At 40.5% G+C, this 17403-nt stretch overlaps 1 protein-coding gene across 1 annotated transcript; it reads right to left on the bottom strand.

The window, feature by feature from the left end:
* Positions 1 to 595: 595 nt before the first annotated feature.
* CUNH5orf22 (chromosome unknown C5orf22 homolog) lies at positions 596 to 16888 on the bottom strand. Its single transcript, XM_026043994.1, has 9 exons — positions 16811 to 16888; positions 14909 to 15054; positions 13151 to 13300; positions 9417 to 9879; positions 6795 to 6857; positions 4423 to 4544; positions 2935 to 3001; positions 2237 to 2376; positions 596 to 1133 (listed from the first exon to the last, which is right to left on the bottom strand). Exons 1-9 carry the CDS (start codon positions 16886 to 16888, stop codon positions 1001 to 1003), a joined length of 1362 nt encoding a protein of 453 aa, XP_025899779.1. The 3' UTR covers positions 596 to 1000.
* Positions 16889 to 17403: the final 515 nt, after the last annotated feature.

The raw sequence follows: 17403 nt of genomic DNA, 5'->3' as shown, positions 1-17403 counted from the left end.
TCCTGTTTTAACCATGTTAGCATTAGAGTTCGTCCCGTGGGTTACATCTTGCAGGGCAGGTGTACTCAGGAGCTCCAGGACAGCCTAGAAGAAGCTCAAGCAGATGAGCGGCAGCAGCTCCAGTTTGGGACATTGATCCCAACCCCAAGAGCCCAGACAGAAATGTGCAGAGCTCTCTCTGACTCTGCAGCCAACATTAAAGGTACTAGCAGAGTATCTATACCCAACAGAGTGTATCATTTACTGCAACAACATTACACAAGTAGGACCATGTGATCTTAAAAAAATACCAGCACTCAGCGTTGTACTTTAGGGATATTGCCCGAGTCACCAATGAACTGAGGGGAAAAAATACAATATTAATGCAATTGAATACAAATATAACTGCTACTCAGATGTTACTCAGTGGATAAAGCAGGAAACCATAAACTGCTCTGAAGAAATGAGAGGAGAACCTCTAATCCTCTCCAGCACTGCAGTTAGAAAAAGTCACTATGCAAGTCACTACGCAAGAATAATGTCTTGATGGATTTAAGATGGTTAAAAAACAAACTCCCTCACCCCCAAAAACCATAAACACCACATAAAACAGATGTTTTCCTGGGTTATGTGCAATATATTTCACCAACTTCCATTAAAAAAAAAAGAAATACATAAAAGAAATCCATTAACTTTTTTGAAGTCTTTGTTTTTACAGAGACTTACAGACATCAGATGAAAACACACATTTTTTGGCAAAAAATATTTGCTCTTCCATTAATTAAAATAAATACAGTTAAAATAATCATAATTAATCTGAACAGTGACAAGCACAGATGAGAGTTCAGACACAGCTGACCTGCATAAAGCAAGGAAACTTAGAACTAGCTCTTGGTCACCTTGGCTTCTAGTGCATCCTGCTGCAGTAAGCGCTTTCCCTCTCCAACCATAACTAGTATCCAAATTTAAATGAATCCACTGCAATTTAAATGAATCCACTGCATTGGAGGGTGGAAAAAGGTCACACAGAAGATGAACTGCTTGAGTAATCTAAGTGCACATCCAGAGAGCCGTATGCCGAACGTAGCAAACCGAGAACCTTCTCTTGAATGACATCAACCTGCTCTGAAGGGCAGTAGTCATCCAAACTTGATCTGTAATGAGAATTTGAAGAAAGGGTGAGGGAGTACAGACATCATAACCACATTTTATATTCTTATAATGCTTCATATCGAGGGACCTGAAATATCTTGCAAGTTTCAGAGAGTTCTGCCTCTCAGTGCCTCTTCGAGGCAGGCTGTTGTGTTTGTCCTCACTACCAAAAAAGGTAAGAATTTGCCTAATGTGGAACTGAAGGTCTGCAGAAAATCAGAAATGACCTATTCATTCCTTAAGTTGTGCTCTCTTTATGACTCTGACATAAATTGGCAGTCAAAATTCAAGCAAAGTCTTTATCTACTGCACTGGTGAAAAGTTAAGATTGAAAAATTCAATTTAATTCAAATTCAATTTCAATTTAATACAAAGTATTAAAACTGAAAGAGAAAACTTGAATAAAATCATTGTGATCTCTTGGATTTTTCTTTTACAGTATCTATTAATGAACAGCAAAAAAAACCTGTTAAAACTAGCTAACTTCTTAGATTTCATATTTGTTAAGATTTACATAAATGATTCAATATTTCCTTTGTAACAGTGGCCGATATCTCTGTAGCAGATGCAAGGAACATGTCTTTAAATGTTCTTTTATTTTAGGTATTACTCATGCTATTTCTTTCAGCCAGTCTCACGTAAGGTTCTGCTATTGCACTTTAAAGGCACACTCAGTATTTTTCAAGTGACAAATTACAATGATTTGTCAGCAGATACATTGTAGTCTTGGAAGTATATCTCTCTCCTGTCTCAAACTCCATCCTCCCACCTAATTCCCTTACAGTGCTGAGAATATAATGTTTTCTACATAAAGCTTTATTAGAGCTTTCTAGAATACCAAACCTATTTACCTCTTTTCCCTTCCATTGAAAGTTTCACTAAAAAGAGAAATCCCATCTGCATCACAATAAATCCTAGACAGGGAGCATGCAGTAATTTCAAAAAATTACTTAGCTCAAAAAAATAAAATAAAAATAGCGGAGATTTGTCAGTACGAACACAGTTGTTAACAGTTTACGATAACTCAACCAATGTTATATTCACTGAGTCATTTTGCATTACAAGCACAAAGTGGTTTAAAATGAAAACATCAAAGTATTCTTACCGAGCAATTGTTACAAGCGTTGGTTTAGGCATATTTTTTAGCAGAAGTTCAATGGATCTTATGAGTCCTTCTATCTCCTCTTCAGTGCTAACATGGTGGGGAAGCTCAATATAATCACAGGTGAGACCAGCCTGATGGACCTATATGTAAATTAAACAGAGATTTTAATTTCATTTGACTAGTTATTGACACAATGTGCCTGTGTCACCCTAAGTAAGTTTCCTCTGACCCAGTAATTGATAGATCTTCAAACATTTTAAATGAGTTTTGCAGGCTGTATTATTTTTTCAGTATCTCTATTAAAATATAACTCTTCTGTCAATTCAGAATCTGCTGCAGTCCTTGAAGATGGTATGTTTGATCTTACAGAAATAGGTGCCTTAAATTCTATAAGTCAAAGTAATAAATGAGGTTAAATGAGGCCTTACTTTACAGGAAGCAGCTTGAGATTTGACAACTCTGAAAGATCATATTATTAACTTTGCCTAAGTATAGACAAATAAAGTAGAACTTTAGAAACTAACGAAAAAGGCTGGCCTAAGTAAGAGGATATGAATAATAAGCCGAAGTAAAACCACCAAACCCACACAAAGTCCTGAATCAAGAAGCAAGTCTAAGCTACAGCACAGCTTAGCTTAGCTGTAAAGCATGTTCAGGCTACACTTTTAAAAGCTGTGCTCCCCTGCCTAGTGACCTACCATTTCATAGTCTGGGGTCTCCATCCTGCTTTTCAGACTGTGAACAAGTTGAACAAGCGGCTTCATTCTGCGGTTAAAAACAAAACCCTTTATGTAAACAGCTGCATGCATTCATATTTAACCCGAAAATTAAAAGTTAAAACCTGATTCCCAAAAGAAACAGCAGAAGTTTCTGAAAAGAAGCATCATGGTCTAAAACTTGAGAACAAGCCTTTCCCTCAATGGCATCCTGCATCCAGGGAAAAGGAGAGCAGCCGCGCTACTGTGCTGCTTCACTGGGTCTTTATCAGAGAGCCTCTACACTGACAGCTGCCTCGGTCAAGCCCTCCTTGCTGATCTTCCAGGCAGCCCTGAAGAAGCTCACAGTTGCAATAACTAGACAGGAAACTTTGACCCGTGGAGCTATGACCATAACCACTGCATTTGGTGGGGAAAATGGGCGACCTATCAATTGTTCAGTTCATTTTTAGCTAAAAATGTTAATTTATAACAGATGTGGCTGAGATGCATTCTTGCCATCATCACTCAGGTCTCAAGTATGTCCTGTATGCTTTAACCAGGTGCTGTTCTCACAGGTTGCAGTTCTCATTCCTCATGAGGTCAGGCAGGAACAGGGAAGAGCAGCACAGAAGCATTTATCCCACCTTGTCCTTTTCCATATCCTCCTAGAATCCAAGTGTTCTACTCTATACAGGCCACTAAATGTTGAGTCACCAAACCTGCCTCTGGCCATGAAGAACAGGCCTTGAATGAAGCTGTGCAAGATTCACCTCGCAGTGTTTACCAGGAAAAGCAGGATCTTGCAAATATCCTATCCAGCATCCTTCCTTTTCTGCTAGGACAGTGCTGGGCTAATTCTAAGTTATTGTTTGCAGTGTAGAAATAAGGAAAACGGACTGGATTCAGAAATTTTTAGGTGTCTCACATGAGCATGTCCCACATCGACTAAATCATACAGCAGACACTTCTGCCCTTAAAAGATATAACAAAACAGTATGTTGTGAACACACATCCACAAGGTACACTTTTTCTATTGAAAGATGAAATATATAGATATTAAGTACTGCATATTTTTTGAGGAAATTGATCAGAAATTACATCTTTTTGACTTAGTCTACACCACAGTTCTTTTCCTCAGCCTTCTTCTGGTGGTATGCTTTTTTTTTTCCCCAGAGCTGTATCCCTGTTTGCAGGGTTGACTCTGACAAGAGAAGCCTAGGTGTCTTGCTGCATGGCTACTGTGCTAGTCCAGGGATGAGAGCCTTGTACACTGAGCTCCAGAGAGGCTCCCCATAAAGGACATAAATCCTACTTGGCACTGCTAAGTTTTTTGTAAGTAATTTTGCAGTAGAAAGCTCAGTTTTGAATAAAAAAAAATGAAGTGATGTATTAATGTACCGCATTCCACAGGAGCATTAAAAACTTCCCATATCAGGAGAGAGAATGTTTCAGTAGAAGGGGGTTTTACATCAGTTAGAGGGCTCCTACCCGGGATACGAAGCCCATTTCTGTAGTGTCTCTTCATCATCGCTGTCACACAAGTCTGCAAATGCTGCTTCCAGATCTTCCAGCTGATGAACACGGTTTTCAACACAATCCAATAAGCCCTCCTTTAAATACAAATATGCTACAAATGAATAAATAAAACAAAAAAAGTTGTTTTTAGCTCAGTTTAGTCTACAAAATCCTGAAAGGACTGACAAGGTGAGGAAACAGACACAACTGTTCATTGCTGTGGAGTATCTTTGCAAGAGGATCAGCATGAATGACTGCAGAATAATTTTTTCCTTCAGTCTTTCCTACCACAAAGTTGTTACATCTACGTGTCAATGGAATAAACTGGAAAAGCTGAGAAACTACATTTGACTAACTCTTAGTCTGTAAAATCTTGAAGTGCTGCAGCATTTGTTGGATTTTATATAAACATAGGACTCAAATGTTTGCTTTACATTATTACAAAAAATGTAGAATCTTTAAATTAAAAAAATAATAGGTATTATTAAATCAGCTACTCAGTGTTTCAAGGTCCTGATCTGGCAAGTTTAGGTACTTCCTCAAGAGGTTCAGCAAACATGATGGAGCAATTCCAATAGGAATAAGTGAGGTTATTTACATGCATACAAATTGTGCATGCAAATATTTGCAGAAGTAGGGTCTACATAACAAACCAAATGAAAAGCACGGTTTGGCATAATTGGTATAAAAGATACTCAATGCAGTGGTGTGTAAAGGAAAATTATTTGAAGCTACATTGGAATATATGGATAAGAGTTAGGAACAGAGTGATTCCTTCTCCTGAGCATGCTACGCTCATCATATGGCAGATGCTGTTTTGGCCAGTAAAGTCAGCTTAGGGATAACCTTTGAGAAGAGCTGAGGCTATAAACCTATCCTGGGATAAAAATAAGGCTTTTTCAAAGCCGCACCAGTAATTAACATTAAAGATGCATGTCTAATCATCCTCTATACTACTTACAATAAAAATAAACCCCAAACGAAAAACCTCCTATCTTGCTGTGTAGTATGGTAGATATGTACATTCAGTGGTACCCTACAACTATTTAAGGTTATCAGTCCGTAATCCTCTTAAAGTAATAGATACCTGGGAGATATCAGGCATCTTTGGAAAACGTGACGTCCACTGGCTTTCTACCTTAAGCTCCTGTATGTTGACTGTTTCACTACAAAACCATCCATGAATTTGTTTTTACCTTGTTCAATTCTATAGTTACATCACTTTCTGCTATTTTGGCTGCCCTGAAATCTCACTGGGAGATTAATCACAGGACTTGCACCTTCCACATTTACCTAACTTTTAAAGATGTACCCTGGTATATTGGTGACTGAGAAACACAAAAGTCAACTTGAGCTTCCACATGTCTCCACTTCTTTATACATACAAAGTAATACGTACTGATTTGTGATCACAGATTCACAGAAAGGCTGAAGTTGGAAAGGACCTTTAGAGCTCATCTAGTCCAAACCCCTGCTCCAGCAGGGACATCCAGAGCACGGGGCACAGGGTGGCATCCAGGTGGGTTTGGAAGATCTCCAGAGGAGACTCCACAACCTCTCCAGGCAGCTTGTTCTAGGGCTCTGTCACCCCCACGGGAAAGAATTTCTTCCTCATATTAAAACACTTCCTGTGTTTTAATTTATACCTAATTTATCATTTATACTCCCGTATAATTTATAAGCTTTTCTATTTCTTGAAAATTGTGTGTTGAATGTGCATGTAACCATCTTTAGGTAGAACCACCAAAGCTGAAATAAAATCTTGTTCAGAAATTGTTTGGTGCAATGACCATTACCATGGCTGTGTCCAAGGTTTAGACTCAGGGCTGAATGACTGTATTTTGGCAGCTAACAGGTTTATGTTTTCAAGGCTCAGAAGCACACCACACATAGAAACAAAAGTCCATTACAGTGGTAAAATATTTGCCCTACCATATCTAAACAAATAGGTGTAATACCACATAGACATTTATCACAGCTGTTTCAAAGAAGAGCAGCCAGCGAGAGGGAGGGCTGAAAGAATACCCTATTAAGCTATAAAAAGGAAGAGACTACAGATGAGTTTCTATGTTTTCACCTCTTCCTTGTCAATTATCACTTGTTTACACATATTAAATTTCATATTCATATTAAGATATCTATGCAGTTCATACATCTAATCAAAGTGTTTCTGAGGAAAGAAATTCCCAAGGTCCTGCTCATTAGCATTCAGCATAAGCTGTGTGGCTTAATTAGAGACCACTTCACTAAGCACCTTTCGTAAGTTCCTTCTTTGACATAACTCACTATTATTGAGTAAGCAAAAAGCATCAATCCCTCATATATCCCGCAAGGAAATACTATACCTCTGTTGCATTCCTCTGAGGCTTCTTAAAACTGTACAACTCTTGCAAAAGCTCATATTCTGTCTTGGAGAAAGGAAAAAAAATAGACTCTTTACATGGAAAAAAAACCCAACAATCTTTAGTGCTTTCCATCTTCAAGAACTGTTTTACCATGATAGTTCATCTACTTCCCTGTCACAGACAATTCCGCAAATGCAGGTGGCAAAGAATGCGAGGCTTGAGGAAACAATACTCCCTGGCCTCAGTCAAACACCTGACAACTGCTAAATGTTAAACCTGACCTCATTAACACAGTTTTAGCAATGAAGTATTTAAGGGTTTTGCTGTTGAGATTAATTGGACACTTGAAATTAAAAGTGCATTTTATTGCACTGATCAAAGATAAACAGATCTCACTCTTTACAAAAGAGCACTAAAATAGAGAACACCTGTGAGGTTTTCAGCACAGGGAACAAAAAGACATGTAGACTAAGACAAATTAATTTTACAGAAATATAAAGCACCTTTACAGCAATGTTTTTCATTTGGGGGCTTTTTGTGGTGGGAGTACAATAACCACCTGAAGTGCTAAACCATATTTAATTTTTACCTTTTCCTTGGATTCACAGAATATTTAAGGTTGGAAGGGACCTCTACAGATCATCTAGTCCAACCTTCCCGCTCAAGCAGGCACACCTAGAGCATGTGGCACAGGGTGGCATCCAGGCGGGTTTTGAAGACCTCCAGAGTAGGAGACTCCACAACCTCCCTGGGCAGCCTGTTCCACTGCTCTGTCACCCTCACAGGAAAGAAGTTGCTCCTCACCTGGAGACGGAACTTCCTGTGCTCCAGCTTGTGGCCATTACCCCTCGTCCTATCGCTGGCCACCAGTGAGAACAGCTTGTCCCCTTCCTCCCTGCATTCTCCCTTCCTGAACTTATACATATTAATCATATCCCCTCTGAGCCGTCTCTTCTCCAGAGAAAACAGGCCCAGCTCACTCAGCCTCTCCTCACACGGGAGATGTTCCATTCCCTTAATCATCCTGGTTGCCCTTCTCTGGACCCTCTCCAGAAGCTCCACGTCCCTCCTATACTGGGGAGCCCAGAACTGCACACAATACTCCAGGTGCGGCCTCACCAGAGCTGAGCAGAGGGGCAGAATCACCTCCCTTGACCTGCTGGCAACACTCCTCCTGATGCAGGCCAGGATCCCATTGGCCTTCTTGGCCACGAGGGCACACTGCTCACTCATGGTTAACTTGGTGTCAACCAGGACTCCCAGGTCCCTCTCCGTGGAGGTGCTTTCCAGCAGGTCGACCCCTAATCTGTACTGATGCCTGGGGTTATTCCTCCCCAGGTGCAGGACCCTGCACTTATCCTTATTGAACCTCATGAGGTTCCTCTCTGCCCAACTCTCCAGCCTGTCCAGGTCCCTCTGGATGGCAGCACAGCCCTCCGGAGTGTCGGCCACTCCACTCGGATTCTTGTGTTCCAGTTGTTAACTTGGGAAACACTTTCTGGTGGAATTATCTCTTTACAATAGTGGGTTCATAGTTTGTAAGTATTAACTGAAACTGATACTGTTGTACCAAAAAAGGCACGCTGGGGCACTGTACAAGCCCAATTCTAAAAGTATTTCCTAGAACGGAGGACCTATCATAACAAAAAAGAAATCCATTATTTCACTCAAAATATATTTTAAACCCTGAGTACTGGATATAATTCTTCTAAAGCAAGATCCCCCCAAAATGCTTCATATATATGTTGTATATTTATATTATATCACACTCCTTGTGATATAAAACAACTGGCTTTGCACATGCCTGATGTTACTGTGCTCATAAACTCCAAATTCCATAAGCCAATACAGGCCAGAAACACTATACTCACTTCATTAGTGGGCAAGAAAGCAGCAGTCTGGCTGAAAATAAAATAAGCCAGATGTTCTCTAGCAGACATCAAGGCTAAAATAATGTTCCTCGGGATTACAAATAAATAAGATCCAATTGCTAGAAACAGTCAGGATATCACATAAGAATTTGTCAACTTGAGCGTTACATTCAATTCTCAGGGTAGATTAGTATCAGAGACAACAGGCACCTACTCACTGTTCCACACAGTAGCACAAACACAGCAGAACTCCTAGCATCTCACAGAGAGAAGTTGCCACTATTTGGATATCCAGCAACTCTGGGCCTTTTTGAGAGGTAAGGTCGTATAATACCACTGTGGTATTCCTAGAGAGTCAGGAGGAAGACAGAAAATCTGCCATCCCTCCTTGATAACCACTGCTGCGAGTACTACAGACATCACCACTGAAAACCTGTCTCGAAACAAAGTTTAGCTTTGGTGGCCCAAGCAACTTGCCATGCAACTCTGGCCTTGAAAAAGCACCCAACATTTATTTCAAGTTCTACTTGAAATACTCTATTTCAAGGTCTACTCCTATTAGTTTGCAGTACTTCCCTGAGGCATACACTCCCTTTAGAGGGTCTCTTCCAAATATTTGCCATGATTCATTAACCACGAGCATCTGATTTGCTAGATTTAGCCTACATGAGAGTTTCTTCACAGATATCATTGTCCTTCTAGCATTTGTTCCTTTAGAAATGACAAGAGGATTGTCTGTCTTCATGCTTACCTGCGTGTACATTTCTTTGAAGGGATTTTTAACAGAAAAAAAATCTAAGTCAATGTCTAAAACACATGCATCCCCTTTCTGCAGTGCTTGGCATACATCTTCAACAACTTCCCTTATTGGACATTCACTGTTTCTAGAAGAGCATGAAGCTGAGCCCTCTGACAAGGTTTCTGTCCCGTTTTGTGTGCTTGTATTTTGTATTCCCTTGTTCTTCCCACTTGAGCAGCTGTGATCAAGGTCACCAGGAATCACTGATGAGGAGGCAGGAGCAGTGCTTGCTGTGTCATCTGTACTCAGCTTTACTCTCTTAGCAGATGCTGCTTTGTCATTTTCTTCTAGATTGTTCAATGCTTCAGTAGGATTAATAAGGATGACATGTAAACTTAAAGGCTTCTTGTTTTCCAGTTGATCAGCAGGGACGTAAAGCCCATCACTTAGAAAGTAATGATCTGTACCTGTAACCCTACAATTAAGAATAACTCAAAGTTAATATACACCTTTGTAAAGTGCTTAGAAACAAGTCTGTACAATTATAACATCCTGAAAGAAAAAAAGAATAGATATCTGATGGTTAAAAAAGGAACAGAACTGTGTAGATAAGATTATTTTAATGTGCAGGTGCTTGAATTTAAAATACATTTTTTCTCTACTTCTTATTGCTGAATCAATATATTAAAATTAATTTTACATTTTTGATGATAGCTGTACAAGGTTACTAATGGATAAAAGGATATTTTACATTAAAATACAATCCAATGACAAATTCATCTTCCGGACGCATGCAAAGACAACATAAACAAAAGGATATTGTCTACATTATGTATAGGACTGTAAAGTATGGATATTTTATATTTCGTACTACCTTCTTTTTCTAGAAAAATGCTTATAGTTGTTTGAGAAGTGCCCTGTAACCTCTGAGTATGCAACTGAAATGTTACAAATCAATAGGCAGCATTTTACCACTGACAGCATTCCCTATTTTACATGTAAGGAGAACTGGTAACCAACTCAAGGATAAATGGGTACATATGATAGAAACTACTAAATTTAAAAAACACTAGAAATCCCACTTACACAGAATTACCTGCTTAAGAGTTGGGGTAAAATATTGGTCTTGATTATATTAACGAGAAAATCTCATTCAAGTTCACACATTCGGCACATCACTGCAGGTGATGTTATTGCAACCTTGAAGCAGATTTTACAGATTGAGGACAGAAAGGCTGTTCTAAAACTTGCAGCTCTCCACATGAAAAGGATCGGCACCAAGACTGCTGTCCTGTTATCCAGAAAAGCAAGGTGGCCTTATAGCATGATATCCTCCTGAACAGCTAAAAGTCAATTTGCAAGTGTCAAGAATATTTCAAGCTCTGCTTTGGTACGTTATGCTTTAAGTGTCATGCATTCATATTAAAAGAAAAAAAAAAAAAAAGTAACTTTACCTGATTGGGCCTCGTCTGATTATAGGGACAGCCAGTTTCATGAACAGCAGAAATTTGGAGCCTCAGTGTCTGGTGGCTGGACTATCCTGAGCCTGCTAAGGGAGAGCTTGGACCTCAGGTTCATCTTGCTGATGGGGCATTCACTGAGCTTCTCCTCAGAGATTCTCTGGTGTTCAATATCAACAATTTCATGACACAATCCTACCCTCAGTGAGACACTAACTTCACACTCTATCACCTATCCAGCCACCTGCTGTAAACATAACTATTAGGGAGTTCAGATTTCTGACTCTTTCATGATTTTTGTAATCCTAGAACCTGAAACCATCTTTCAAAGACAGCTGGAAACTGCCAATTTCAAAGTTACTAAGGCAACCACAGGATCTGTGGGGAAGCTATTCAATCATCAAGCAGCTTATTTCTGGAGGTGTTTTAATTCTTATGGTTAAATGTTACTAAAAGCAAAATATTTCACGCTATCATTTGGATTTTATTCAGACCAGACCACATACTCACAATTGTAGGGCTTTTATTCCAGATTGTAAAGAAAATTATTTCTTCACTCTATTCTGTTTAACTTGCTTCAAAAGATTTATTCTGCCAGTAAGATTTTTAAGGATTCATTCAAGCTGTACAAAATCAAAATACATGAATGCCAAGGTGCCATTCACTTAATTTCACAGAATTAGGATGCAGGTAGGTGTGTATGTGTGGGATGTCTCAGTGAAATTGGAATCACAAAAATAGTAAGACTGGGAAGGACACTGAAGGTCTCTAGCTGGATTAGACTGCCCACAGCCTTGTCCAGCTCAGCTTTTGCTATCTCAAAAGGTGGCGATTTTATTGCCTGTCTTGGAGGTTCCAGTGCTTAACTAGCATATTAATTTGAAAAAACAACACCCACACTGGAAAACCACAGTGATAACTGGAAACAAACAAAAGTCTTGCCAGCAAAACCCAGGGCTGAACAGATGCAAGTTAAATTGTGTTCTCTCATGCACCAGAAAACAAACAAACCCCTCATGTTTATGAAATGCCCAGGTCTGTCGTAAGAACATGACAAACTCTGAGCTTGAATGTACCAAATGGGAGAGTTTAGAGAGAGAGAAGAAGAAAAAAAAAAAAAAAAAAAAAAAAAGCTATCCTTGGCTTTCTCCTTAATCTTTGTTTTGTTGTAACTGCACTGAATGGAGCTTAGTCAGTCACACTCCATTTAAGTATGTAACCTCATTGCCTGAAAACATGAGTTTAGCTAGAGCATCTGAAATCAGAGCAAAATTAGGGATTTTTTCCTCAGTTAGCTTAAACACAATGCGACCCATCTCATCAGAACATTACAAAAACAAACAAACAAAGCCTTCCTTAGAACAATAAAATGAAATAGAGTAGTGTAAATACTTATGACAAAATTTGTAAAAAATAGTAGCATCCCCCCTTTAATTTCCAACCCCTTTTATCCAGGCAACTTCATTCACCGAATTGTATCTTATCTTCAGACTGTAGCCCACGTTAGGTTAGAATCTTGCAATCTATGTTTGAGCGGTAAAGGAAGAAGGAAATCTTGCCAATACGTTTGTTATAACTCATAGAGAAAATCAGGGACGCATCATTGAAGATGTATTATTTTCCTCATTTTAAGTGTTTAATATCAATTATTATATGATGATATAATACTAGTTATTTAATAGATGTACAGTGTGAGTGAAAAATTGGCTAGACTAAAATGTTCAATAGTAACCTGGGAGTATTTGCAAAAACACAGCCAAAGGGTCAAGAGATTATTTCCCTTTATTCAGTGTCAGCGACATCATATTTAAATCACTCTGCCCAGATCTGGGTGCCCCCAGGGACATGAGAGATGTCAACAAACTGGTAAAGCTCCGAGACAGAGCTGCTAAAACTAGAGGGTTAAGCCCATGATAATAAGGCGAAAGTGAGCGAACTATGGAACTTTTGTCTTCAGAAGGGAAGGCTGAGGAGGATCTAATTACTGTCCTTGGTTACCCAGACCCTCTGTTAAAAGCAACTTTCTACAATTTTGACTTAAATGAAGAAATCTAAATCTTGACTAGATGAAGTGTGAACAGCTAGAACACTAAGGTACAATATTAGCTGTGTTTATTCACATGAATAAACATGCCAAGTTAGGTCCTAAAGAACTCACAACTACATATTAAGTTTGTACTGAGTAACAGTATGTTTATCACTATTTATCCAAGAATACAAAATTAAACATGTGAAAGCCACAGAGAGCGCTTTTACTTTACTAGCATATGGTAGGAGGCAGTTTACCTGATGGTAGTTGTTGATATGTCTTTCCCAATTAAAAAGTCATGTTTTCCCTCGGAGATCTGCTGAGCCCAGGGTGGGTGAAGCCATATTACTTGAGAAATATGGCCAGCATAAACTGCAGGCATAATCCAGTTCTCAATACTTAATTCACTGGAATGAATGGAGAAAGACTGGGGGTTACACTGTTAGCTTCCCTGAAAAGCCTCTCAAATGCACCACAAACATATTCCAGATCTTGAGAGTGCACACAAATCATCTGAAGTTAGTATATTGTGTACAGTTTGCATTGCCAAAAAAAGTTAAAAAAAGGAAAGCTTGAGTCGTAAGAAGACCCAAAATGTTTGTAGGAGAATGAAAAAAAGACAGGGTCAGTTTTTTTCTTAATAGGCTACTCTGACTACAGACTACATAGATTAGTTGCACATTTCCTCTGTTTGGCACATCAAGAGAAAAAGGAAAAGGATCTTCATCAACACTGTTCTAGACAGTTCTGAACTGACCTCACATGAGTGTTTTGTTGTGAACTACTCTAAACAGATTTTAAATATAATCTCAGCTGTGAAAATGAATTGAGCAGCACCTACAGAATAAGACTGCTCTGTATTATCAATATCCTGTTTCTGCAGGTGTACAGCACATCTTCCAAAGCTCCCAAAATAACAGACTGACCTATGGGTAGAATAGCACAATTACTTAGATTTTAATTATCTCAGTCTGTCACTGCTGTGAATCACCACAGTAACTGATGTAGTCAATAGCTAGTGTAAAATGGGAATAAAATAAAATAAAATAAAATAAAATAAAATAAAATAAAATAAAATAAAATAAAATAAAATAAAATAAAATAAAATAAAATAAAATAAAATAANATAAAATAAAATAAAATAAAATAAAATAAAATAAAATAAAATAAAATAAAATAAAATAAAATAAAATAAAATAAAATAAAATAAAATAAAATAAATCAGTAAAGGTCACTCTGTGCCTTGTTACCTGCTTAAGAGTTGGGGTAAAATATTTGGTCCTAACTATATTAATGTGATTTTTTTTTCCAACTTTACACATTCAGAACATCACTGTAGATGATGTTATTGCAATCTTGAAGCAGATTTTACAGATTGAGGACAGATTTAGAACAGAAAGGCTGTTCTAAACTTGCAGCTCTCCACATGAAAAGGATCAGCACTAAGATGGCTGTTCTGTTATCCAGAAAAGCAAGGTGGCCTAGTAACATGATATCCTCCTGAACAGCTTTAAGTAAATTTGCGAGTCTCAAATATTCATGATATGCAACATAAACATTGACTGCACTCATAAAACACATACATAACTTCTTCCCTCCTAAACACACACACACACAAGAGAAAAAAAAGAACACTGTTCAGCAAAAGTAAAAAGGAAGAAGATTCTCACAGAATCACAGAATATTCAAGGTTGGAAGGGACCTCTAGAGATCATCCAGTCCAACCTTCCCGCTCAAGCGGGACACCTAGAGCATCTGGCACATGGGGTGGCATCCAGGCGGGTTTTGAAGACCTCCAGAGGAGGAGACTCCACAACCTCCCTGGGCAGCCTGTTCCACTGCTCTGTCACCCTCACAGTAAAGAGGGTGAACAGTAAACCCTCTGCCTCCCTGGGGTTCTCAAAGCCTCTTGTGTTCATGCCCACTATACAAAACGTTAAACAAATATTGACTTTAAATAAAAGATAGCAAATAAGTGAACTTTATGTATTCTGATGCATTACACAGGAACTTACCTAAAAAGAGCCTCTTTGTCAAATACAGTGTCTGCTGGCATATTGACAGGAATAAGGAGGTCTGGATGGGAATCTAGATGGACAAAGCTGATGTTGCTGGCAGGAAGATGCTTTGAACCAATTGCACGATAGATGAAAGGCAGAACCTAAAACAACATAAACAGAAGTATTTCAATTCAAACTAGTTAGCTGAAAAATGCAGTGATGTTAACAGAAAAAATACCTGCCCTACTCCTCTTTGCTTCTTTGGAATCTAGATTATTTATTGGAAGAGGGAGGTGGACACTGAAAATAACATCAAGAATGCAACTCCAAAAGCAGGGCAGTTCTTGGGGATCAAATCCTAAGAGCAAACCAGCCCACCAGTCTCTATGAATCCTTGGGTTGCACACATAAGCTGATGAAGAATCATAGCTTTACTCTCCCTTCTCCCTAGGGAGTTTTGTTTGTAGTGGCTCTTCTCACTAATCATCTAAAACAATGCTTCCCCTCCCCCCTTCCCCCCCCCCTCATTTAACTTATCTTTCTTCTCTTAAAAAAGAAAAAAAAAAAAAAAAATCAATCCCTGCAAGATTTAGTAGTGGCAAGTAGACTACCCTCCCCAGCTGTCCACCTAAAAGGTGGAAAAAAACAGGAGATGGATCCATGTTCCAGTTTATAGAGGGACAAGCACTGACAGACAATAATGGCAAGTCGTCAAGGGGGACAACCAAAGGCTGAATCATGATCCTTCTTAAATTGAGCTGCAGGAGAAGGAGCTTCTCCCACACTCACAGGTCAGTAGCTGCCTTAGCTGCCAGAACACATCCAGCAGTGACACAGATCTTTGCTATACAGGTAATACAAAGGCTATGAAGATATTGGGCAATATATGATACACATTTTTATTTAAATGCAATTTGAGCTACTTTTTAAGTGCAAAACTGATTAAGATCCCAAGTCCTGAACAGTGAATGTATATAATCATAAAACCTGAGTGACATATAGTTGAAATTTGGATTGTATTTCAGCAGATGGGTTACAAATTTCCATCTTACTCACTATTTACACAATTATATGAATACTACCATAATAATTGATAACATAGAGTTAAAAATAACAAGGACTCTCTCAACTATGACTTCTAGTTCTTCAGATTAAAAAAAAAAGGGGGGGGGGGGGGGCAAACAGCCTACCTGAACAGCCTGTAGTGTTTACAGTTTTAATTAGCCTAATCTCATACAAGCATTATTACAAATGTGCGATGAAGAAGAAGGCAAGAGCCTGGAGTCTCTTACAAGATAAGTTCTACCGCTATACAGATTAAGAACAAAATTCCCTGCCCAACAGCTGTTATTATTGCTCAAAGACTGGTTCATCCACCCCCGCAGAAACCTCAGTGTCAGTATTTCCTCTGGGCTACACGCAGTCTCTGGGAAGTTCTCACGCTTTGGGTTAACAGATTCGCAATGTAGGTACATACATACACTAAAAGCACTGCATATATTTTGGCAACAAAAGTCTTTGATAGTGTAACTTAGAAGCATGAAAAGTAAAATGGAATTAATCAGTAATAGAATTAATAAGAGTGATTATCCGAGACCAGACACCAACAAAGTTAACACTAGCGCCTTTGCTTTTTCCTTCACCAGCTCTTCATACTCTAAAAAGACTCCATGAAATCTAGAGAGGCTTGTGCCTTCGCACGAAGAATTTGCTTAGTCCAGACCAAGGCCTGAGCCTGCCCCGCAAACAACAACCTGAGACCCCTGCACGAGCGGCTCAAGACCAACCTCCCCCGTGCTGGGGGGCGGCACAGGGGCACGACGGGGACCATTCTCCCGCCCACAGGCACGCGCCGCGCCCGGGGACGGCCCCGCCGCCTCTCCCGCCACCCAGGGCCGGCCTCCCTCCCTCACTCACGTCCTGGTGATCCTCGACCACGCACACGGGCAGCGCCGCGTAGCTGCGCAGCCCGCTGCCGCCGCCGCCGCCGCTCATAATGGCGCCGACCGCCCGACCGCCTCTAACCGGCCGGCAACGGCGGCGGCCTCCGCTTCCGCCCGCCGCGCCCCGCCCCCTGGCTTCCGCTTCCGGCGGGGCGGTGGGTGAGCCGCGCGCTGCCGGAGCGGGTGCCCCTCCCCCCTCCCGTTTCGCCCCGTCCCCTCCCGTTTCTCTCCGTTCCCGCCGTTTCTTCCCCTCCCGTTTCCTTCGCCGCAGGCCCGCCCCGCCCCGCCGGCGAGGATGCAGCCGCGGGCAGCGCCCTGAGCGGCGCCGCGGGCAGCAGGTGGGCGATGGCGCGTTAGGCGCGACGCCCGGCTTAAAGAACCGCACAGCGTCCGCCCGGTTCGGCCCGAGGCTCAGCGGGGGCCGAGCCGCGCGCGTGAGCGGGGCGAGGGCGGCGGGGCCCGTCGGGCGGCGCGGGGCGGGGCGGGGCGCGTCCCGCCGCCGTTTGGAGGCGGATCCGTTGGGCTGCGGGGAAGCTCATGGGTCTGCCCGGGAACGCGGCGCTGGGT

The sequence above is a fragment of the Nothoprocta perdicaria genome, unplaced genomic scaffold (assembly GCF_003342845.1).
Source record: "Nothoprocta perdicaria isolate Ctin4 unplaced genomic scaffold, notPer1 scaffold_344, whole genome shotgun sequence".
Classification (NCBI taxonomy): domain Eukaryota; kingdom Metazoa; phylum Chordata; class Aves; order Tinamiformes; family Tinamidae; genus Nothoprocta; species Nothoprocta perdicaria.
This window is presented reverse-complemented; position numbering and strand designations above follow the sequence as displayed.

Excerpts from the sequence above, each read along its gene's own strand:
- CUNH5orf22 (XM_026043994.1), bottom strand. The coding sequence starts at position 16,888 with ATGAGCGGCGGCGGCGGCGGCAGCGGGCTGCGCAGCTACGCGGCGCTG. Across the intron at positions 6,858-9,416 it reads TCAAAGAAATGTACACGCAG|ACAGAATATGAGCTTTTGCA; the intron begins GTAAGCATGAAG and ends CCTTTCTCCAAG. Across the intron at positions 2,377-2,934 it reads AGACCCCAGACTATGAAATG|GTCCATCAGGCTGGTCTCAC; the intron begins GTAGGTCACTAG and ends ATTTACATATAG.